The following is a 26101-nucleotide window of genomic DNA, read 5'->3' on the forward strand; positions in this document are numbered from 1 at the left end:
GATTATGAAGCCCTCGAAGATAAATCGACACTTGACGTAAGTTGGGCTTTTTTGAATACTCGCCTCGATACTTTGATGGAGGCTAGCCAGGAACGCTTTGACTTGAATGCTGAGATCGCCAAGGCTAAGGAAACAATTGAAAAACTCAGCAAAGTCAGAGCTTTTGCTCACCTGAGGTCGGAGTTCCTGAAGGTGATGAGCTTACTCCTGGTGAAGTTGGTATTCAAGCTTCTTCAGCTCAGGTTGAATCTTCTCCCGCTGCTGATGATGCCATATTGGATTCTGCCTATCCCGCTGCTGATAATGCCACATTGGACTCTGCCCCTTAGTGTTCTTTCAGAACTTAGTTTGTTTTTTGAACTTTTGATGGGGAGTTTTTTTTTTTTTTTTTTACTTTTTGGAATGGTTGGTTAGTTTTTACCCCTGGTTTGGTTTGTTTATCAAACAAACATTTTAGTTTTAACTAAGTGTATACTTAGTCTTAACCAATTTTAATATATGATCTTTCGTTTAAGTTGAGTTTTTGTTTAAACTCTTTGACTTGAAAAAAATGCTTTAATATTCGTGACTTTGGCGTAGACACGAATTTTATAAAAGAGGGCCCTTTTATAAACGAGACTAATGAAGAAGACGTCTTAACTTCATATTGGTGTAAGTATATAAGAGAAGTAGGAAAATACATATTTTGAAGAAGTTTCATGAATAATTTGAGGAAGTTTCATGTTTTGAACTTTCAAATTACATATCACTTTACAAGTATTCAACTAACTTTTTGTACGACATCTACAACTCTTTCATAACTGTTTTTCTTATAATAGATTTCAAAAAACTCTAGGGTATATCTTGCAACCCATGACTAATCATTGCCCTTAACCTAAGTATTCGCAGGATCTTGTAATTTATGTCCGTGAGTTTATACTTTATCAAAACTTATTACAAAGGTTTTTGAATCAGGATTGTTTTTTGGCTCTTGATTGGCTCTTGACTTTTGATTTTTGGGTTGATCCAGGCTTCAATTCTGACTTTTAGTCTTCTTTGCCTTCATATCTATAGTCCCCCAAGTGTTAGAGCTTTGAAGTATGAAATCTCGAGCACTTGATTATTCCTTCCATTTGGTACATCTCCTGAAAAGGAAAATACATATGAGACTCGGAGGTATATTTTTAGATAATAATTGCTTAACCCTTTTTGTTTCCATCAGAAAGGCCGTAACCCAGACCGGGAATAATTTTGTATCCCGCGTGTCTTTCAGGTCTAATATCATCATTTGGTGTGGCCTAGCTTTTTTCCTATCATCTAAAATCGTTAGTGTAATTTAACAGAACAAAATAAAATCATACTCTAATGATACCTGACTGGGGGTTCTTCCTTTGCTTAGAAGTAATACTTCTTTAAATGAACAACATTCCAATTTGATGGGAGTACTTTGCCCTCCATTATTTCTAACTCATACGCACCCTTTCCAGCAATGCCTCGAATCCTGTAGGGTCCTTCCCAATTTGGACTCAACTTTCCTGCATTGGCCGCTTTTGTCGATTGAAAAACCTTCTTCAGACGAAGTCCCCTATCTTGAACTATCTAATATGAGCTTTCCGATTGTAGTTTCGCTCAATAATTTGTTTCTATGCATCCATCCTTATTAGAGACGCTTCTCTCCTTTCTCCAAGCAAATCTAGATTTATTCGCATCTCTTACTCATTTGATTCTTCAGTTGCTTGGGTATATCTTGTACTTGGTTCACCTATTTCAACTGGGATTAAGGCTTCAGCACCATACACAAGTGAGAATGGAGTCTCTCCTGTACCTATTTTTGTTGTCGTTCGATAAGCCCATAAGACTCCTGGTAACACTTATGGCCACTTACCTTTTGACTCCTCTAATCTTTTCTTCAAGTTATTAATAATAACTTTGTTTGTCGATTCGGCTTGTCAATTAGCCACAGGATAGTAAGGTGTTGAAGTTATCCTTTTAATCTACCAACTCTGAAAAAATTCTGTGATTTTTGCACCTACGAATTGTGGGCCATTATCACATATGATTTATTTTGGAACTCCAAATCGGCATATGATGTTTCGCAAAATAAAGTCCCTGATTTCTTTTTCCCGCACCTGTTTGAAGGCACCTACTTCTACCCACTAGGTAAAATAATATGTTAATACTAATAAAAATCATACCTTTCCTTTGGCTTGTGGCAGTGGACCCACGATATCCATCCCCCATTTCATAAAAGGCCATGGTGAAATAACTGGATGTAATAGCTCTGCTGGGCGATGCATGTTGTTGCCATATCATTGGCATTGCCACACTTGGCCATAAAACTTACCGCATCTTCTTCCATTTTTGGCCAATAATATACTGCTCTAATTAGAGTTTTTACCAAGGATCTTCCTCCTGCATGATTTCCACAGTGTCCCTCATGTACTTCTCTCATCACATATTCTGTTTGAGAAGGTTCGAGATATCTTGCTAAAGGCCCTCCGAACATTTTTCGATACAGGTTGCCACGAACCAAGCAATAACGGACAGCTTTTCGTCGAAGTGATTGAGCCTTTTTTGTTGTCTTCAGGTAAAATCTCGTACTGCAATAAGTTAACGAGCTCGTTTCTCCAATCCCAAGTTGAATTATTGAAATTTACTTCGTTTTTATCCTGATCGAGTGACGAATGAAACAAATGTATTATGGTAGCATTTTCTTCATTTGTTATTTCTGTAACATATGCGAGTTAGCCAACGCATCGGCTTCCGCATTTTCCTCCCTGGGTATTTGCATGATTTTCCACAATTGGAATTGTCTGATTAATTCTCGTGCCTTTTCAAAATATTGCTGCATCCGCGCCTCTCTAGCTATATAAGTCCCCTGCATTTGATTGACTACAAGTTGCGAGTCAATTTTGATTATAATCTGCTCTATTCCAAGTTCTCGTGCCAATTCCAGACCTACAATTACAGCTTCATATTCTGCTTTATTATTAGTAATGGGATGTCACTTTATTGTCTACCTTTTGGTTTCTCCTGAAGGTGGGATTAAAACAATGCCTAAACCCGCTCCTTTAACATTCGAGGAGCCATCAGTAAATAGGGTCCAAGTACCCGGATTAGATCTGGTGAATACCTGTAGTTCCTTTTCTGCTTCAGGAACTATCCCTAGGCTGATGTCCGCCACAAAATATGCTAAAACCTGTGATTTTATTGCAATTCTAGGTTGGTACATGATATCATATTCATTGAGTTCTATAGCCCATTTGGCTAACCTACCTGACAGTTCTTGCTTATGTAATATATTTCTTAAGGGGTAAGCGGTCACTACAGAGATAGGGTGACATTGAAAATAAGGCCTCAACTTTCTAGATGCCATAATAGTGCTAAAACAAGTTTTTCTAAATGAGGATATCAAGTTTCAACATCCAATAAAGATTTGCTAACATAATAGATTGGAGATTGTTTACTATCTTCACGTACTAGTACTGCATTTACCGCCACTTCTGATACAGAGAGATAGATGAGTAGCCTTTCCCCCATGTTTAACCAGAAAATAGGAATTTTGGTCAAAGCTTATTTTAGAAGTACACGGGCTACTGATAATCAAATAAAAGAATCTCTTAGCAATGAAATAAGAACCAAAAATGGTAAAGCAATCGGTTTAAAGCAAAGTAAATAAGTATATTCCAATAATAATCAGAACGTGTCTTTACAAGTGAAATTCCCTTCCCTTAAATAGGAATCTATAAGTACAACATTTCTTCCCTTTTATGACTAAATCATTACGTACATTAATGATATTAATGAGACGTTATAATTGGCAATTGTAACTGTTCAGGAATATTCTGTAATGTCTATGATCATTCATGCACATTAATTGACGATTCATGAAGCTTCCTCCTTTTCTGTCTTGATTCATTATGCCGGTGTCTCTTCATACAACAATTCACACTCGAGCGACCATACCCCTTTTATCTCGTGGGTGATTTACTCGTACCTATTACGACTCGTGCCTCTTTTAATGCATCTCTCCAGCTGTCCCTTTCGTAGTGATACATGTGTTTTATCACATCAACCACATATATAAATCCACGTATAATATTTATTTTCCCCTATACAGATAGTCCCCCCACTTACCAATTATTCATCAATTGAATATTTGGGAAGTGGATCTCATTAAAGCGGGAATTTTTGCCGCCGTTTCCCTCATATCATTATACCTTCTTCTGAACTGACGCATCGTATGTCACTTCCATTTAATGCATGTGACACGTAGTGTCTTATGATTTCTGCAACTCCGTAGCGCCTTTTAAGGCTTTTTTTTACGGCTGCATCAATCACAAAGTGACAGTTTTCATAATGACGTTTCCATCATTACCTTTTGGTGTTTGACGGTTGCTTTCGAGTATAAATATATCATTTGCCTTCTCTTTCACGAATTTTTTTCCATATCTTGCTATTTAATATTTTCTACTTCTTCTTACAACTATGTCTTCTCCAAACCCTGATCCTCAAAAGATCCTTATTGTTGATGAACTTCCCCTTGCTCCTACTAAAAGCAGGAGAGGTGGTAGGCTGCGTAGTTTAGGGTCAGTTTCCATACGAGGTTCTTCTTCTCAACCTAGTCCTACTCCTCCATCGTCTTCTAGAACTAGGGCTTCTTTTTTACATAGGTCTTCTGCTAGAAATAGAGATTCCAGCGAGCCAATTCGTGAACCTACAATAGACGAGATTATCCCTGCTGAACTTTCTTTTTATTCTGATAGAGAGTCGATTAGAAACCAAGTCTCCTCTATGTCTTCTCATGATCGTGCCAATGTTTATCCTTCACAAATCATTGAAGGTTTGATCTCCGTGGTTCGTAGAGATTGTCATTGGAAGTTTGATTTCCCAATTCTGATCCCCAATGCAAATCAAAGGATCACTTCTTTTAAAGCTGCCTTTTTTTTTCGTGTATACGTATCCCTTCACATTAGACTTTAGACCTCCTATTGACCCAGTCATTATTGTAATTTTGCCGCTTCTTCAATGTGTGTTTAGGACAAATTGGCCCTATTGTATGGGGGGTTGTTGCATGTTTAAGATATTTGGCTAATTTGGCTCAATTGCCTTTCACCTTTTATCATCTAATCCATCTCCANTGTTTCTCTCCTTCTTCAAGCAAATCAAGATTTACCCGCATCTCCTCTTCATTTGACTCTTCAGTTTCTTGAACATATCTCGTACTTGGCTCCCCTATTTCAACTGGAATTAAAGCTTCAACTCCATATACAAGTGAGAATGATGTCTCTCCCGTACTTGTTTTTGCTGTTGTTCGGTATGCCCACAAGACTCCAGGTAACACCTCTAGCCAATTGCCTTTGGACTCATCTAGTCTTTTCTTTAAGTTATTAATAATAACTTTATTTGTTGATTCATCTTGTCCATTGGACACTGGTTGATAAGGTGTCGAAGTAATCCTTTCAATTTGCCAACTTTGAAAGAATTCTGTGATTTGCGCACCTATGAACTGCGGGCCACTATCGCGCACAATCTCTTTTGGAACTCCAAAGCGACATATGATGTTTCCCAAATAAAGTCTCTGACCTCTTTTTCTCGTACTTGTTTGAAGGCACCTGCTTCTACCCACTTAGTAAAATAATCAGTGAGTACTAGTAAAAATTGTACCTTGCCTTTGGCTTGTGGTAGAGGACCCACGATATCCATCCCCCACTTCATAAAAGGCCATGGTGCAACAACCGGATGTAATAATTCTGCTGGTCGATTCATATTGTTACCATACCTTTGGAATTTGTCACATTTAGCCACAAAAGTTTCTTCTTCTTCTTCCATTTTTGGCCAGTAATCCCCTGCTCTAATTAAAGTTTTTACCAAAGATCTTCCTCCGGCGTGATTTCCACAATGTCCCTCGCGTATTTCCCTCATCACATATTCCGTTTGAGAAGGTCTGAGACACCTTGCTAGAGGGCCACCGAACATTTTCCGATAAAGATTGCCCCGATCTAAACAATAACGAGCAGCCTTTCGACGAAGTGCCTGAGCCTTTTCCTTGTCTTCAGGTAATGTTCCGTACTGCAAAAAATTGACAATCTCGTTTCTCCAATCCCAAGTTAAATTATTGAAAATTACCTTGTTTTATCTTGGTCGAGTACTGAATGAAACAAATGTATCACAGAAGCATTCTCTTCATTTGTTACTTGCAGCGGATGCAAGATTAGCTAAGGTGTCTGCCTCGGCATTTTCTTCTCTTGGTATCTGCATAATTTTCCAAGTTTGGAATTGTCTAATCAAGTCCCGTGCCTTTTCCAGATATTGCTGCATCCTCGCTTCTCTAGCTACGTAAGTCTCCTGCATTTGGTTAACTACAAGTTGCAAGTCGCATTTGATTACAACCTGCTCTATTCCGAGCTCTCGTGCCAATTCTAGACCTACAATCATAGTTTCATATTTCGCTTCATTATTAGTAATAGGATGACATTTTATGGCTTGTCGTATAGTCTCTCCCTTGGGTGGGATCATGACAATGCCCAAACCTGCTCCTTTTACATTTGAAAAGCCACCGATAAATAGGGTCCAAGTACCTGGATTAGACCCATTAAATACCTGCAGTTCTTTTTCTGCTTCTGCTACTATCCCTGGGCTAAAATCTGCCACAAAATCTGCTAAAACCTGTGACTTTATTGCAGTTCTAGGTTGATATGTGATGTCATATTCACTTAGTTCTATAGCCCATTTGGCTAACCTACCTGATAACTCTTGTTTAAGCAATATATTACGTAAGGGGTAGGCAGTTACTACAGAGATAGGATGACATTGAAAATAAGGCCTTAATTTTCTAGATGCCATGATTAATGCTAGTGCAAGTTTTTCTAAATGAGGATATCGAGTTTCAGAATCCAATAAAGACTTGCTAACATAGTAAATTGGAGATTGTTTACCTTGGTCCTCTCGAACTAATACAACACTTACCGCTACTTCCAAAACAACGAGGTAGATGAGTTGTTTTTTCCCGTCCTTTGGTTTGGCCAGTAATGACGGGTTTGACAAGTATACTTTTAGATTTTTGAGTGCTTGTTGACATTCTTCAGACCATTCAAATCGACTTTGCTTTTTCAAGGCTGAAAAGAACTTAAAGCATTTTTTCGATAACTTGGAAATAAATCTTCCCAACGCTGCTATTCTACCTGTCAATCTCTGCACTTCTTCTTTGCTCGTAAGTATATCTGGTATTTCTTCAGTAGCCTTAATCTGTGCGGGATTTACCTCAATGCCACAGTTAGAAACAAGGAATCCCAAGAACTTACCTGACGACACGCCAAATGCACATTTCTCGGGATTTAACTTCATATTGAATTTGCGAAGAATCTGAAACGTATCTGACATGCGTTGAATATGATCCCCCTGCTTTTTGTGATTTGACTAGTATATCATCTATATAAACTTCCATGATTTTTTCCAAACGTTCTTGAAACATCTTGGTCACTAGCCTCTGATACGTGGCTCCAGCATTCTTTAGACCAAATGGCATAACTTTATAACAGTAAGTCCCCCTGTCTGTAATAAAAGAAGTTTTTCCTCATCCAAAGGATCCATCTTTATCTGGTTATATCCTGAATAGACATCTAAAAAACTTAATAGCTCATGTCCTGCAGTAGCGTCAATTAGTTGATCTATGTGTGGTAATGGAAAAGGATCTTTAAGGAATGCTTTATTTAAATCAGTATAGTCCACACAAACTCGCCACTTACCATTCTTTTTGGGCACTACGATAGTATTAGCTAGCCAATCAGGATACTTTACCTCGCGGATAGATCCGATTTTTAAGAGCTTTTGCACTTCATCCTAAATCACCTAATTTTGAAGGATCCCTGCTTTCTTTTCTTTTGTTTGATAGGTGGATGTGTTGGATCTTCATTTATCTTATGGGTCATTACCTTCGGTGGTATACCTGTCATATCTGAATGCGACCAAGCAAAGCAATATGCATTAGCTTTTAAAAATTCAATTAACTTACTTTTTATTTTCGAGCTGAGGTTGGCTCCAATATAGACTTTTCTGTCTGGCCAATGTATAAATAGTACTACAGCTTTCAGTTCCTCTATTGTTGTTTTGATGTTTTCATTTTCTTCTGGTTCTTGAATAGTATCGGGTCTTGAGTCCACATCTGTCTGTCCGTCTCCAGTTGAGGTTTGTGTTGCTAAATCCTCAACTGAATTCTGTAATTGCTATCTTTCGTCACTTTTCGCACTTGAGTCTACCACTGAATTGATGCTTCGAGAAGCCTGTTGATCACCACGGATCTGCCGTATTCCCCATTGTGAAGGAAACTTGATTACTTGGTGTAGGGTAGATGGAACAATATCCATTTCGTGAATCCATGGTCTGCCGAGAATCATATTGTACGCCATATCCATTTCTACTATTTGAAACTTGGTATCTTCGACTACTCCTTTTGCGAATGTGGTGAGTATTATCTCCCTTTTTGTCACAATGCTCGAGTTGTCAAAACCAGACAAGGTCCGAGATTTAGGTACCAATTTATCAGTGGCTTGCATCTCGTTTACGACTCTCAACAGAATGATATTTACGGAACTACCTCGATCAATCAAAACTCGTTTTACATTAGTATCATGTACAAGTAAAGATATTACCAATGCATCATTGTGTGGGGTCAGCACGCCATCAACATCAGCATCATCAAATGCTATACTATCTTCTTCCAAAACTTGACGAACTCGCTTCCCGTGGGTGATTGTGATTTTTGGCACCTTCTTTGCTGCCGTATATGTTACGCCATTGATCTCCTCCCCTCCACTAATGACATTAACCGTTTTTTTTTTGTGATGGAGGTTTCGGCGATTCTTGCCTATTCTTCATATGTGCTTGCTTTCCCTTTTCACTAAATAATTCGGTTAAGTAACCTTGTTTTAATAGATGTTCTACTTCACCTTGTAACAATCTGCAATCTGCCATTTTGTGACCGTGAACGTTGTGAAACTTGCACCAAAAATCGGGATTTCTCCTGTTTGGGTTTGATCTCATTTCTTTTGGCCATCGTACTTTATCTCCCAAGCTTCTTAAAACAGCCACCAACTCAGATGTGCTAACATTAAAACTATAACCACCAATTTTTGCTTTCGAACCCCAGTCGTCATCCTGGGTTTCTCGCGTGTTTCGATCCTTCCCATACCTTGGCGACGACTATGTCCCTTGATCTAGGGTTATACCTTGGATTTTCCTGTTTTGAATGTGAATCCCTTCCTGGTGGTCACATATAAGGTTCGTACCTGTTTTTATCGAACCTTTTTTCAGTTTCCGTCCGCCTTGAGCTTACTCTTTCATCTTTTTGAGACTGAGTAATGGTATCTTCTTCTATCCGCAGCTTTGTGTTGTATCTATTGTAAACATCATTCCAAGTTGTTTCAGGAAATTCTCGTAAGCTTTCTTTGAGTCTCCTTGTGGCTTCCGAGCCTTTTTCATTCAGATTACTGGCAAAAGCCATAGCCGCCCAGTTATTGGGTAGACGAGGCAACATCATCCTTTCATGCTGGAATCTATCTACGAATTCCCTGAGCAGCTCCATATCTCCTTGTTTTATGTTGAAGATGTCCTCCATTCTTTTTTCAACTTTTTGAGCTCCCGAGTGCGCTTTTATAAATGAATCTGCAAGCTCAGCAAAAGAATCAATAGAATTTTCAAGTAAAAGAGAATACTATGTCAGTGCCCCCTTTGTAAGTGTTTATCCGAATTTTTTGACCAATGCAGATTAAATTTCTTGCTTGGTCAAGTCGTTGCCTTTTATGCCAGTTGTAAATGCAGCTACGTGGTCCCGTGGGTCAGTTGTTCCATCGTACTTCGGGATATTGGGCATCTTAAATTTTTTTGGAATTGGCAAAGGAGTGGCACTTGGCTTCCAAGGTTGTTGAGAGTATTTCTCCATATTTATTCCCTTGATTATTGGCGGTACACCAGGTATCTGCTCTATGCGATCGCTCTGCTCCTTGAGTTGTTTCTGCAAAGTTAGTACTAAACTTTGTAAATAAGAATTAACTGGGTCACCTGACCCTCCATCACGAGATTCATTGGGAGTTCCTCCGCCGTCTGAGTTAACGAGTCCCGAGCGGGGTTTTTCTATGGTTGCGGTGTTGTTTGGAGGTGGAGTTGGTGGCACAGCTGGCAACCTGTTGACAAAAGCTTGAAAGGCATTGCTGACTTGTTTAGCGATTAATCGCTTTAACGATGCATCAGTAGCTTGATCGTCCTCATGCTGATCATTCATATTCGATTCAGATCTATCAGGAGTCCTATCTCGAGATTGTCGAGGAGAGTTTTACGGTGAGGGGGCCGGAGTTCCATCACCTTGTTGATTTTGCTGATTCAACTGATGTTGCTGATTTTCTTGGTTTCGTTGGTTGTTGTCGTTGGTGGTTGGCATGATTTTTTGGTAGAAGGATTGATTTGGAAAGTAAAAGATTATCATATTCTCGGTAACGGAACCAATTTGTTTAACCAGAAAATAGGAATTTCGATCAAAGCTTATTTTAGAAGTACTCGAGCTACTAATAATCAAATAAAAAAATATCTTTGCAATGAAATAAGAACAAAAAATGGTAAAGCAATCCGTTTAAAGCAAATTAAATAAGTATATACCAATAATAATCAGAACGTGTCTTTACAAGTGAAATTCCCTTCCTTATATAGGAATCTATAAGTACAACATTTCTTCCCTTTTATGACTAAATCATTACGTACATTAATGATATTAATGAGACGTTATAATTGGCAATCGTAAATATTCAGGAAGATTCTGTAATGTCTATGATCATTCATGCACATTAATTGACGATTCATGAATCTTCCTCCTTTTCTGTCTTGATTCATTATGCCGGTGTCTCTTCACACAGCAATTCATACTCGAGCGACCATACCCTTTTTATCTCGTGGGTGATTTACTCGTACCTATTACGACTCGCCTCTTTTAATGCATCTCTCCAGCTGTCGCTTTCTTAGTGATCCACGTGTCTTATCACATCAACCACATATATAAATTCATGTGTAATATTTATTTTTCCCAATACACCCCATCCTTTGGTTTAGCCAGTAACGGTGGGTTTGACAAGTATAATTTTATATTTTTGAGTGCTTGTTGACATTCATCAGTCAACTCAAATTGGTTTTGCTTTTTCAATGCTGAAAAGAACTTAAAACTTTTCTCCGAAGATTTAGAAATAAATCTTCCCAAAGCTGTTATCCTACCTGTCAGCCTCTGCACCACCTTTTTGCTCGTGAGTATGTCTGGTATTTCTTCAATCGCTTTGATCTGTGCAGGGTTTACTTCTGTACCTTGGTTAGAAACAAGGAAACCTAAAAACTTACCTAAGGACACGCCAAAGGCACATTTTTCGGGATTTAACTTCATATTGAATTTGCGGAGAATTTGAAAAGTATCTGACAGGTGTTGGAAATGATCCTCCGCCCGTGCTGACTTGACTAGCATGTCATCGATGTAGACTTTCATAGTTTTTCCCAGGTGTTCCTGAAACATTTTTGTTACCAACCTTTGGTATGTGGCTCCAGCATTCTTTAGTCCGAAAGGCATGACTTTATAATAGTAAGTTACCCTGCCTGTGATAAAGGAAGTTTTTTCCTCATATAAATGATCCATCTTTATCTGATTATATCCTGAATAGGCATCTAAAAAACTCAACAACTCATGTCCCATTCTTTTTTGGTACTACTACAGTATTAGCAAGCCAGTCAGGATATTTTACCTCTCGTATGGACCCAATTTTTAAAAGTTTTTGTACCTCATCCTGAATCACCTGATTTTTGAAGGATCCTTGCTTCCTTTTCTTCTGTTTGACAGGTGGATATGATGGATCTTCATTTAGTTTGTGGGTCATCACCTCCGGTGGTATACTTGTCGTATCTGAATGCGACCAAGCAAAGCAATCTGCGTTAACTTTTAAGGATTAAATTAACTTACCTTTCATTTCTATGCTCAGGTTCGTTCCGATGTAAACTTTTCTGTCTGGCCAATGTATAAACAACACCACTGCTTCGAGTTCTTCTATTGTTGTTTTGATGTTTTCATTATCTTCTGGCTCTTGAATGATATCAGGCCTTGAATCTACGTCCGTTGCCCACCTTCAGTTGAGGTTTGTGTTGCTAAATCCTCAACTGAATTATGTATTTGCTATTTTTTGTCTGCACCATCACTCGTTAGGCTTGAATCCACCACTGAATTGATACTTCTGGAAGCTTGCTGATCACCACGGATTTGTCTAATCCCCATTGTGAAGGGAACTTAATGATTTGATGTAAAGTAGATGGAACAACATCCATATCATGAATCCATGGTCTGCCAAGAATCATATTATACGCCATGTCCGTATCTATCACTTGAAATATCGTATCTCTCACAACTCCTTCTGCAAATGTGGTAAGCACTATTTCCCCTTTTGTAACAACGCTTGAATTGTCGAATCCAAATAAGGTACGTGCTTTGTGCACCATTTTGCCATCAGCTTGCATCTCGTGTACCACCCTCAGAAGAATGATATTTATGGAGCTACCTGGATCAATCAAAACTCATTTCACATTAGTATCATATACAAGTAAAGATATTACCAGTGCATCGTTGTGAGGGATCATCACGCCATCTGCATCTGCATCATCAAACGTTATACTGTCTTCTTCCAAAACTTGGCGAACTCGCTTTCCGTGGGTAACCGTGACTTTCGATGTCTTTTTTGCATCCGTATATGTCACACCGTTGACCTCCTCTCCTCTGCTGATCACATTAACTATCCTTTTTGGTGATGGAGGTTTTGGAGGCTCTTGTGTATTCTTCATATACGTTTGCTTACCCTTCTCACTGAACAAATTAGTTAAATAACCTTGTTTTAATAAATTCTCTATTTCACCTTGTACCAATCTGCATTCTGTTGTTTTATGACCGTGGTCATTATGAAATTCGCACCTAAAATCTAGATTTCTCCTGCTAGGGTTTGATCTCATTTATTTGGCCACCGCACCTTATCTCCCATACTTCTTAAAATAGCTACCAACTCAGAATTGCTAATATTGAAACTATAATCACCAATCTTTGCCTTTGTATTAACATTATTGTCCCGCGCATCTCGCTCTTTTTCGAACTTGGATGATGAACCCGCGTCTCTGTCTATTGATCTAGAACCATACTTTGAATTTTATTGTTAAGAGCATGAATCCCGCCCTACTGGTCCCATGTAAGGTTCGTACCTGTTCTTACTGGACCTTTTTTCAGTTTCTAGTCGCCTCGAACTTGTTCTTTCATCACCCCGTGACCGAGTGATAGTGTCTTCCTCTATCCGCAGCTTTGTACTATACCTGTTGTAAACATCATTCCAAGTTGTACCAGGAAATTATTGTAAGCTTTCCTTGAGTCTCCTCTTAGCTTCTAAGCTTTTTTCATTTAAGTTACTTGCAAACGCCATGCCCGCCCAATTATCAAGTACCCGTAGTAACATCATTCTTTCACGCTGAAATCTATCCACAAATTCCCTGAGTAGCTCCGTATCTCCTTGTTTTATTTTGAAGATTTCTTTCATTCTCTTCTCAACTTTTTGAGCTCCCGAATGTGCTTTTATAAATGAATCTGCAAGCTCAGCAAAAGAATCAATAGAATTTTCTGGTAAAAGAGAATACCATGTTAGTGCTCCTTTCGTGAGTGTCTCGCCAAATTTTTTGACCAGCACCGACTCAATTTCTTGCTTGGTTAAATCATTGCCTTTCACGCCAGTTGTAAACGCAGTTACATGATCTCGTGGGTCGGTTGTTCCATCATACTTCGGAATATCGTGCATTTTAAACTTCTTTGGAATTGGCAAGGAAGCTGTACTTGACTTCCATGGTTGTTGTGAATATTTGTCAATACCCACTCCTTTAATCACGGGTGGCACACTAGGTATTTGTTCTATGCGATCATTCTTCTCCTTGATTTGCTTCTGCAAAGTTAGTACTAAACTTTGTAAATCAGAATTATTTGGTGTACCTGACCTTCCATCGTGAGCTTCGTTGGGAGTTCCTCAGCTTCCCGAATTAACAAGTCCCGAGCGTGGGTTTTCTATAGTTGCAGTGTTATTTGGAGGTGGAGTTAGCGGCGCAGTTGGCAATCCACTGACAAAAGCTTGAAGAGCATTGTTGACGTGTTCCACAATAAGCTATTTTAATGTGTCCTCGGCAGTTTGCTCATCTCCTTGTTGATCATTCGTGTGTGATGTTGATCTTTGAGGTGTCCCCTCCCGGGACTATCGAGGAGAACTTTGAGGTGAAGGGATTGGAGTTCCTCCCTCCTGTTGATTCTATTGGTTTAGTTGGTTGTTGTCGTTGGCGGTCGACATGCTTGTTTGACAGAAAGTGAGTTTGGAAAGGGAAAAATATATCTTTCGGTCAAAGTCTAATTTTAGAAGAACACGGGTTACTGATAACCAAGTTTAGCTTCACTTTCTCACCGGTATCAATGGAAAATAATAAGAATAACTAAGGAATTAATTGATTGCAAAGTCAAAGCAGAGAATTTCGAGAAAGCAGAAAAGTAAAGTGTATATTTCAATATTGCCTCAGATGTCCTTACAAGTGAAATTCTCTCCTCTTATATAGAGGTTTACAAATATAACGTTTCCTTCCATTTATGGCTAAATCATTATGAGTTTTAATGGTATTAATGATCCGTCATAATTGGTAATCGTAACTGTTTACGAGGATTCTGTAACGATTCTAATTCCCCCTCCTCATCATTAATTGAAGGTTCATGAACCTTCCCTTTTTACTGTCTTGATTCATTCCGCCCCTGTGTCTTCATCGACTAATTTAGGCTTTGCTCGTACCTTTTGTAACTCGTTCATTTTTTATATTATAATATTCCAGATGTCTTCTTCTCATTATTCCACGTATCATGTCCTAATCTGCCAAATGTAATTCCACGTGTATTATTTATTTTCCACCAATACACTTTCACCTTTGACAATGGCATCATTATAAAAGAATTCGTGCATTATTTTATCCTAAAGCTGTTTAAATAATCGAATTACGACTGAACACTCTTAAAAGACCGTTGTAGATATATGTCAACAAAGATTATCATGCCCTATTAGATTAAGTATTAAATCGAAAGTGGTAATTAAAATAGACTTTTAATGGGAATTAGGTGAAGGCTCTTTTACTTTTGCTTGAAGTTCGAGAGAGCGTTTTGTTATTTTTTAAGTTCGACGGTTGTATTATAATTTATAATAATGTCGGACTTTATCCGTCCTGTCCTATATAGAGTTTAGCACGTACAAGAATATGTTATAAATATATTCCTTTTTCTTGGGCTTAAACACAAATATTATCTTGCTTTATTCCATAACTAAAATTGTACTTTTTCCTATCCATTTTAGTATTCGTGGTTATTAAAAATAACTGATCAGAATATTTATCATTTTAGAAAATCACGCTGTAAATGATTTTATTTTTCCCAATTTGTCCTTAGTGTCAATTGTTCTTGAAAGCAAAAAATATTAACTAATATAGCATAGAAAACCTAAATGAGAAGAATAAATAAAGGTATATTAGTCAAAAAATCTTTTTTGGTAATAGTTTCTTAAGGACGTATAAAAAAAAGTGACAATTATAATAGACTAGAGGGAGTACGACATGAATGAATAATGGGGGTAATAAGTTATTCTTAAGTTGACTCGTGGAAGCAAACTTCAATTCTCATAACTACCAAATCATTCTAGATTCCCCCCAATGAGAAAATAAATATTAAACATAATATCTATAGACAAAGCCATTATTAGAGATATTCAAAAGCTTGGTTCGATCTCACGTTGTTGTAATAAATAACTCTTAGATCAACGATCTTTAGTTTGAAACGAAGAAAGTATGGATGTAAATTAGAATACTTTAGTATAACTTAAACCGCCAAATAAAGCCCAAAAGAATATTTAGTTTTGTTCAATGTGTAGTTCCTATTAGGAATTTTTATCTCCTATAGCAAAGGTTAATACCTTATTTATTTTAAATAAATACCATTTAAAAAAAATTATATTCTATAGATACCTTTTAATGTTTATAGCAAAATATCTAATTTTGGTTACCTCATGCCCCTAAGCCACTAAATACGCTATTCAGTTACACTATTTTCTTTCTCTCTCTACTTTGATACATGCCATTCTCTTCCCCCATTCCCTGAAAACACGATGCTCAATCTCAAAATTCCTCTCACCCACATCACCTACGTTCTCTCCGATCCCAATTTCTCCAATTCCATCGGACGTTGCTTTGGCTCTTCTTTGCCATTGTAATTGGAACATGACTAAAGCTAACGAAGATTAGGGTTTGTTCTGCCACCATTGTCACCATTCTGACTAAAGCTAACGAAGATTGGCTCTTCTAACTAAAGCTAACGAAGATTGTTTTGTTCTGACTAAAGCTAACGAAGATTGGCTCTTCTTCACCTTATTCTGCCACCATTGTTCGACGGCGGATTCGCCGGAAATTAGGGTTTGTTCTTGAACAAAGACGACGGAGTTTGGGGCTGAGCAACTTGATTTTCTGTTAATATATTTCAATGTATTTTCAACGTATCACGCTGTATTTTCATGTATTCATTGTCTTTTTTTTCATTGTATTTCAATATATCCCGTCGTATTCTATGTATTCATTGTATTCACTGTCTCGCTATGTGCCATGAATTTATTCATATGTTTTTTTTATTAATATAATTTATGTTATCAGATGTATTATATAATTTCTCTGAAGCTTGCTATGTTTTTGGGGTATTTTTTGATTGAGAATCTTTTTTATAACTGGAAATACAAAATTTGTGTGTTATAATTGAGTTTGTTGAGTTATATTAGGAGTCTATTATGTTAATTGATTCACTTTCAGTTTAAAAACTGTGTAATTCCCTGTTTCACGCTGTGAATACAATCGAATACAGTCGAATACAATAATCTGTCCAGCTGTAATCCCATGTTTCACGTCATGAATACTGTCGAATACACTCGAATATAACAGCTGATTAGCTTGACTTCCCTGGTTCACGCATATTTTTGCTACTGTATTCATGAATTCAGTAGCTTAAATACATCTTATAACAACAGAAAATGTATCTACAATCCATAATATAGCAAATGGTATCTATAGATAGCTAATTACCACTAAAAGATAGTGCTATATGAAAATTTCTCTTTATATTACAGGGCTAACAAAAGATTTCTGAATCAAGCACCATTGGTACTATCTTGCTGCAAGGGTAATGAATATTTGTGATTTATAGCCTATTTGGCCAAAAGTACTTCTTCCACGAAGTTAAGGTGTTTGGCTAAACTTTTAGAAGGAAAAATGTATTTTTGAGTAAAATCAAAAGCAATTTTTGAGACGTAGAAAAAAGTATTATGTCCGTTTCAATTTAGATGATGTAATTTGACTTGGCACAAAGTTTAAGGAAAGAAAAAGACTGTTGAAACATGTGGTCCTAAAAACTTAAGGGGCAAAAGCTTTGCGGGGTCATAACATTTGTGTGCTGTAAAAGCTTCTCATTAAGGGTAAAATGGGTAAAATTAAAAGTCTAAAGTTAAATTATTTCCAAATATAGAAATATTTCATTCTTTGTTGAACGGACTAATAAGGTAAGTGTGCCATTTAAATTGAAATAGAGGGAGTAATTATTTTTTTCAAAAAGTACTTTTGAAAAAAATACACTTAGAAGCATTTTTTAAAAACTTGGTTGTTGTTCAAAAATATTTTGAAATTAATTAACCAAATACAAACGATTTCAAACTAAATTGATTTTAAAAGTTTGACCAAACAGACTATATTAACCTACTTTCCCTTTAATATATATGTGTGATAAAATACAGCTAAAGAGTTTTACCAGTAAGTAAACATCACCGAATTGCATTTGCAATTGGGAAAAGGGCCTGATATATCCCTCTACTTTAAAAAATAGTATTATATTGTCCCCCATTATACTATCAGCACATTTAAGTCCCTGCCGTTAGAAAAGTAGCCACATTTACCCCTATTTTTAACGGAATTCCACACCAGCAATTAAAATTCCACCTGGAATGCCACGGTGGAAATTAATAGTTTTATCAATCATTTCTCAAATTGCTCTGACCCTAATAGGGAATCTACGGTTGTCGTAAATGGTTACAACCGCAGACCATCGTATCTCCGACATCTTCCTTGCTGTGCGCTTCTGGAGAACTCCAAACTGGCTCATCTTCTCCACTCGTCTTCCTCTACACAGATTTGAAACCCAAATCCCCCAATCTGAAACATTTGGCTGCTGCGTTACCCACACCCCCTCTCCCAAAAGCATGTTATTTTTTAGATATTTCCTTTGTACACTCTGCTTCTGTTAATTTTAGCAATTCCTATTGTTTCCTGCATTATTACCTTTAAATTTACAAAGATCTGCAAGGCTGTAACTCCAACTAGCAAATTCTTATTTGGGATTGAGTTGATTCTTTACTTTTTGCAGTTTAAGAAAGAAAACATATCAAGAATAAAAAAATAGAACTGGGTCAATTGCAGAGGAGCTTTGTTGGATATATGGTCTCTTTGTTTCGTGAGCTATACCAGAAAAAGGAGGAATCTTTATATGGATTTTGCACTTTTTTTTCTTGTTTCTGTTGCCTTTTTTCTTTGATTGAATGTTGTTTTGATTCAAAAGGAATTATTGGTAGGAGAAATCTCACTTTATGTAAAGAGAGGAGTGAGTTAAAAGAAGGGTAAGAAAATCAACGATGACAAAAAGAATTTCTTTTACTGACAACCTAATCGTCGTTTTGCTCTCAAAAGAACTAAGAAAATGATCCTCTTTCTAATTTAATTCGGGTTACGGGTTATTAAGGAGTTTGAGTCGGTTACTTCCACCGTGGCATTCCAGGTGGAATTTTAATTGCTGGTGTGGAATTCCGTTAAAAATAGGGGTAAATGTGGCTACTTTTCTAACGGCAGGGACTTAAATGTGCTGATAGTATAACAGGGGACAATATAATACTATTTTTCAAAGTAGAGGGATAAATCAGATCATTTTCCCTTTGCAATTTGACTCAAAAGAAGAAACTGCATATGCACTTGTTTTTGACAACAGGCTGCATTTTTAAACCCAACATATACTCATTTCTCCAATTTCTTTATCTCCAACTTCTTCTTTTTCCTTCTTGATTTTGTTTTATTATTGAAGGAGTCAACTTAGAAATAGCTAAGCTTCAATGGTCAGAAAAAGAAGCAGAAATAAACTACATAATGGGCCCTCCTTTTAGGTTCGCAAAGTCTGCTTTGATGGGAAAGAGTTAGGTTTCCAATATTCGACAAACAAGAAAATGAGGTCTTTTTGGAATAATATAGGTCTATTGAGATTTTTTCCCTGTTTGAAATATTATATACCGAGAACTGGAATTAGGTTAGCCTAAATATGTGATACAGTCTAAAAAAAACATATAACATGACCTTTTTAACCCCAATTTAACTTTATTTTTTCGTTTCGTTTTCTATTTTCCATTTTCCATATTTCCTTTTTGGGTTATAAGCTTCATCACTACATAGGCGGAGCTAGAGTGATGAGCATGAGTTTGGGCAATTCGTGTAACTTTTATCTTGGACGAATATCTGTATTAAAAAAGTTTAATTAAATATATATAAATATTTAATTGCAAACCTAATACTTAACTTACTCATAAATTTTAATCATGGCTCTGTGTTTGTTCATCAGTTGCTTCTCGACAAATTTAATATTGTCGATGTTATTATTGTTGCGATCATCTAATTGTTAGGTCAAAATAGGTCAGTCGAACTCACTTTTGACCTAGCTTAGTAAAAAATCTAGGATTTACTCTTAATATCCTGTAGTAATCTATGTTTTCAGATAATAAAAAAAGAAAAGAAAATGAAACAGTACTCTTTGTAGAGCCTAATTAACAGAGAACAGAAGGTAAGCTGTCAATTTTAGAAGATTTGATTAGAAGGTGGATCAGAAATTGGAGCATGTGGCCAAAGTGTCTTGATAACAGATTTTAGTTTTTGTTTCAAGCAAAAATAAAGCAGTAGAGTTGAGATAAGTAGATAATCAATATAAAACAAATTATATTATGATGAATTCTCCCAATATAAAATACATTGAGATGTGCTCACCTAAGCACAAGTTATGCTTAAAACAGAGCGACATTAACATTGAGAATTCATGTTAACGATCTTAACTTGCTTGTGAATGAATTGTTGTTATTGTTATTATTGTAGTATATTTACTAGCTTAAATAATCTAATAGTTCTCCACATATATCTGATAGTTAACATCAGATGGTGATATTAACTTCTTTAAAATATATTCTGTTTAAATTTCTTTTGTAACAAGAATTCCAGCATCATGTGGCATGGAACGACATGTTTGACAAAGTTGTCAGGTTGTCTAAGATGTTCACCAGATTTTAAAGAAGGTTACTGGTTCAAGTTATGAAAATACTCTCTCATAAAAATAAAAGGTTACGTTCTAGTGTAATCAGGTGCCATTTTATAAAATTCGTGATGACTTGAGAGTGTTATAAAATAATTTATCAAAAATATATCATGTGATATAAATTAACGAATAAATCAGAGTAATATGTAGTAAGCGAATAGACAAATAATGATGTTGAGAGACATTCTAATTAATCTCGACACAGACGTAAAAAACATGATTACAAGAGCGTAGAACCATGACTACTTTCACATGCAAAAAGGATATTATGGGGACATTAGTGATAATTAATTTATTGCTTTGAAAAACATTGGTAATCATCATATCATTAGTAAAGGAATATAATAACCTACGGTACTTATTAGCTGAAGATAGAGATGTTGGAGGTAAATATGAGTAAAGGTACTCCACCTTTTGATATAATGAAATCATGGATGCTTAGCTTTGATGTAATCTTTATAAGCCCACCTGCGGACGAGGTAACACAGTGAAAAGTGAAAACCATAATTCAGTTTTTTGCACATGTATGGGTTTTTTCAATTATCATGGATATTGGTTAAATCAATTGTCAAATTATAGTGACAGCACGTGAGATTATAGGTATTTCGGGAATTAAAATTTTCTCACTACTAGAAATTCGGCAAAAACGATCATGTTAGACCGACCAATTTTGGTCGGACTTTGGTCGATTCAAAATATTTTATTTTTTAATTTTTTTTATGAAACCGACCAACTTTGGTCGGTTTTTTTGGCGCAAAAATGCTGGAAACTATTTTTGAGTCCCGCAAATTTAATTTTCAAGAAATCGACCAACTTTGGTCGGTTTTTCATTTATAAATTAAAATTAATATAAAAAAACCAACCGGTTTATCGAAATCGGTCGATTAATTCGGCCGGCTCATTTTAAAAAACCGACCAATTTTGGTTGGTAATTTTATTTTTAATAAAATCGACCAACTTTGATCGATTATTTTCGTGCTAACATACCATTAAAGAGTATAAATAAAATAAAAGACAGTCTTAAAATAAAATGCACCAATGGTCTAGTGGTAGAATAATATCCTGCTACAGTACAGACCCTGGTTCGATTCCCAGATGGTGCATTTTTTAATTGCATAATTAAAATACCGACCAACTTTGGTCAGTTTTTTCGGCAATGAATTTAATTACCGACCAAAGTTGGTCGGTAATTTCCGACCAACTTTGGTTGATATGCCCTTCCGACCTTTAAAATACCATCCACACATAAATGACCGCGTTTTGAACGGTTATTGGCTATTACCGACCAACTTTGATCGGGTATTTTGGACAGTTTTGCCCGAATTTCTAGTAGTGTCTCAATTGAATTTATTAAACCTGTAAAAACGAATCATTAACTACATCTTTATATTTTTATACACGATTCATTTATAATACGGCAAAGGCTAAATATACCCATGTGCTATGAGAAAATATTTAAATATACCCTTCGTTATACTTCGGTTACAAATATACTCCTGCCGTAATACTATTGGTTCAAATATACCCTTCTTCTGTTACATTTTGTCCAAAGTAGACATCCAATCCTACGTGGCACTGTCATTTGATGAAGTGGATGCCACATGGCATGCCACCTCAGTGCCCCAAATCTATATATAAAAGATAAATTTGAAATCAACATTGTTTATGGTAGCGGTAATGGTGGCAACAGTGGTGGAGGGTAAAAAAATTTTAGTGGTGGAAAAAAAATAGAAGGGAAGGGGGAGGGGGTAAAATGGGTTAGGGTTGCTGAGGTGACAAACTATGTTGCACCCACCTCATCAAAAGTCATTGCCACGTAGGATTTGATATCCACATTGGACAAATTTAATAGAAGAGGGATATATTTGAGCCAATAGTATTAGGAGAGAGGTATATTTGGACCCAAGGTATAACGAAGGGTATATTTAAACCTATTCTCATAGAAAATGAAAATATTTGGCCCTTTTCCATTTATAATAACTGATAATGCAAAATTAGGAGTATCAAATTGGCGGGGTTGGACTGATTTTAGGTGGGTCAAAATAGGATGAGTCATTAAATAAACGGGTCATTTTGGGATTTTTTCCTAACTATACCATATATGAAACCTTATTACCAAAAATGTGCATAGTTTGTATATTACCCGCCCAGTCCACACTTTTACTATAATTTATATACCAATTGTTAATTAGGCAGAATCTGCCATTTATAGCGCGCGAAAAATCAGCCACAGAATCTGGGATTGATTTATTCAAAATTAAATTCGAAATTTGAAACGTAAAGGAGATCTGGAAGCTGCGTAATTCTCTCTGAAACTACAATTCAAAAAAGTACGCAGAGCTTCAAAAGCTTCAACAAACAGGATACAAATTGTAGAATTCAAAACTGTTCTTCATCGTTCTCAGTAATCAAATTGTCAATCGTATATCTGTTCTTGATCTTTTTTCTCTCAACCACACGAAATCATGTCAAAAATCCCAATCATGCTACAATTGAATGGGAATTGGGATAACTATGACAGATTTAGAGATTTTGAAGTTGATGCCATTGTGGTAGATGAGAATGCAAGCTACAGAATTCTGATTTCTACAATTGCAGAACAACTATCGATTGATACATCAGAAAAAATTGTAGAAATCAAATACATGGTGAATGACAATTGTCCTCCAATGGAGATTAGGAATGATATGGGGGTTCGTGTGTATATGGAGACCAAAAAGGAGAATAAAAACTTAGGTTCGTATCCTTTATGTATAAGTGTAAGAGATTTCAATATGGAATTGGCAATCACCAACGATAGCACAAGTGCAGGTTTGTATAATTCTACATTGCATAGAGTTATGGTTTTGGTGTGTCATCTACAATATTACTACATTTACCTACAATTAAACTACAAAAACAATGTACTGAAGAGGATAAAGCAATGTTGTTTTCAAAATTATCTACATAGTTACTACATTTATCTATATGTTGATGCAGGTTCGTCTGGATCCCTAAATTTACTTGATATTCTATCCTCTCCAGCTATAGAGGAATATCAAAGTGAAATAATAACAGAATCTACGCAAACATATATTGAATAAGGACAAGTGTATCAGGACAAGCAAACTATAGCTGCTGCAATGAAGAACTTTTCTGTGATGCACAAGTTCCAGTTCAGAGTAAAAAGATCTAGTCATAGAAGGTATGGAGTTATTTGTGGAGAAAAGATCATTAAAAGCAGTATTTAGTGAATATATGTGGTTTTTACAAAATGTAGTTAATTGTAGTGCAATTGTAGTTTATAACGATTTATGTTAAAACAGTCCTTTTGTTGCATCTACATTTATAGTATGTATTAAATATTGTATTTTTTTTGTAGCTACTGGCTTGTATGCGTTGCTGAAAACTGTAAATGGCACTTCAAGGCAACGTCAATTAATGATTCCGCAATGTTCAAGATAAGGAGTTTCATCCGACAACACACATGCTCCTTAATGGACGAAGCATTCATACAGCGCAAACGTACTGCAGCTGTAGTTGGTAGCATGGTCGTTCCAAAGTATTGTGATCCTAAAACTGTTTACACACCAAAGGACATACAAACTGACATGTTATCCGAACATGGACTGAACCTAAGCTACATGCAAGCATGGAGAGCAAAGGAAAAGGCTTTACAGTTTTTGAGAGGGAATCCGGCTGACTCCTACAGCAAATTACCCAAATATTTTTATATTCTCGAGGAGACTTATCCTGGTTCTGTTGTTAAATTGAAGAAGGCAGCAGATGACTGCTTCTTATACGCATTTGTTGCTCTTTGTACATCAATAAGTGGTTGGCAGCATTGTAGGCCAGTAGTAGTGGTTGATGGGACATTCTTAAAGTCAGCCTACAGGGGGATTATGCTGACAGCAAGCACCACGGATGCAGCAGGTAAAAAGTGTAAAAATTTTGTAGTATTTTGTAGGCAGTCTATAAAATGTAGTTAAATTGTAGTAATTTTGTAGTTATTTTGTAGTTATTACATGAAATGTAGATAAATTGTCTATATTCTGAATATATATTGTAGTTGTTATTTAATTATATTTTTATATACATTTTCAAAGCTGCCAATTAATATTTTATGAATTAATAATGTAGGTATAATATTGCCCTTGGCATATGCTGTGGTTGATTCTGAAAACGACGCATCTTGGAAGTGGTTCTTTGAGCAATTCAAGCAGGCATATGGTGAAAGACCTTCAATGTGTGTTGTTTCAGATAGGAATGAGAGTATACTGAAGACAACATCAATTGTCTATTCGGGCATGCCACACTACTCTTGCATGTGGCATATTTGGACAAATATAAGGTCCAAATTCAAGAAGGGACATCTACAATTACATGAATTGTACTTTGCTACAACACGGTCATACACTCTGGATGAATTTAATGAAAGGATGTCGAAGATTGAAGAGGTAGACCCGCGTGTGAAATCTTACCTATATGATATTGGCTATCATAGATGGTCAAGCGTTCATGCAACGGTGAATAGAACTTTTACTATGACATCAAACATTGCCGAGTCGTTGAATGCTGTAACAAAAGAGGCAAGAGAGCTGCCAATATTTGACCTATTAGAGTATATGAGGACACTTCTTGAACGTTGGACGAAAGAGAAGTTATTGAAGGCAAAGGGTACTTTCACATACCTTGGGTACAAATACAACAAAGAATTGGATGACAACAGAACATTATCTTACAAGCTTATGGTAAGATCTGTCTATTTGGTGCAGAAAAAATAAATTACTTAATATACAGTGTTTCCAGATTGTAGATAAATTGTAGTCAAATTATAGATAATTGTAGGTTGTAGATAAGGTGTACAATATTTGTAGCTGATTTGTGGATAAGTTGTAGATAATCAATTTTTATGATTCATATAATATTTTTTCTGTCTGTTCTGCAATTGTAGGTGAGGGCTTCAACAGATCATATACATACTGTGTTAGATGGTGTGAAGCGGTATATTGTGTGTCTAGAAAACAAGAAATGTAGCTGTGGACAATTCCAACTTGAAGAACTTCCATGTGCACATGCGTTGGCAGCATTAAGGCACAAGAATGAAACATATGAAAACTATTGCTCTCCGTATTACACAAGGAAGAGCCTTCTGCGTACGTATGAAATACCAGTAAATCCTCTTCCTGATGAAAGCAAATGGAATGTGCCACAACATATTCTGGATGAGGTAGTAAAGCCATCGGCGGGAGATAAAAGGCAGCCAGGGAGACCTCAAAAGGAAAGATATAAAACATATGATGAAATAAAGTCAAAGAAGTACAAGATTTCATGTGGAAATTGTGGAGGTGAAGGGCATAACAAAAGAACTTGCAAGAATGCGCCCAAAAAGAAATGAATATCATATAGCTAGAATACTAATTCAAAATAAATGTTAGTGAGTTCAAGTTAGCAGATTTTTTGTGTAATCGTTTAAGTTTTTGAAGATCATTATGAAGTATACTACAATTTGTGTATTTGCATTTGATATGATTTTATGTATTCTGTCAGGCATCTAAATTTGTCTTTTATATAGTTTAGTTAAACTTTAATATTTATTATCTAAAAAACAACTGATATTAATAAAGTAACCTTAATGTAAAGTGACTC

At 36.2% G+C, this 26101-nt stretch overlaps 1 protein-coding gene across 1 annotated transcript; it reads left to right on the plus strand.

Moving 5' to 3' along the window:
- Window positions 1–14191: 14191 nt before the first annotated feature.
- LOC109242818 lies at window positions 14192–25850 on the plus strand. The gene is made up of 4 exons (XM_019409680.1): window positions 14192–14379; window positions 23835–24385; window positions 24593–25129; window positions 25474–25850. The coding sequence occupies exons 1-4, from the start codon at window positions 14192–14194 to the stop codon at window positions 25848–25850; spliced, it is 1653 nt and encodes a 550-aa protein (XP_019265225.1).
- Window positions 25851–26101: the final 251 nt, after the last annotated feature.

This window comes from Nicotiana attenuata, unplaced genomic scaffold, assembly GCF_001879085.1.
Source record: "Nicotiana attenuata strain UT unplaced genomic scaffold, NIATTr2, whole genome shotgun sequence".
NCBI classification, from domain to species: domain Eukaryota; kingdom Viridiplantae; phylum Streptophyta; class Magnoliopsida; order Solanales; family Solanaceae; genus Nicotiana; species Nicotiana attenuata.

What these genes read in the sequence shown, in the direction of transcription:
- LOC109242818 (XM_019409680.1), top strand. Translation starts at nt 14,192, where the DNA reads ATGTGTCCTCGGCAGTTTGCTCATCTCCTTGTTGATCATTCGTGTGTG. An exon ending in ACATGCTTGTTTGACAGAAA is followed by an intron (nt 14,380 to 23,834) that starts GTGAGTTTGGAA and finishes TTTTTTTTGTAG; the next exon opens with CTACTGGCTTGTATGCGTTG. An exon ending in GAAGTTATTGAAGGCAAAGG is followed by an intron (nt 25,130 to 25,473) that starts GTACTTTCACAT and finishes TTGTGTGTCTAG; the next exon opens with AAAACAAGAAATGTAGCTGT.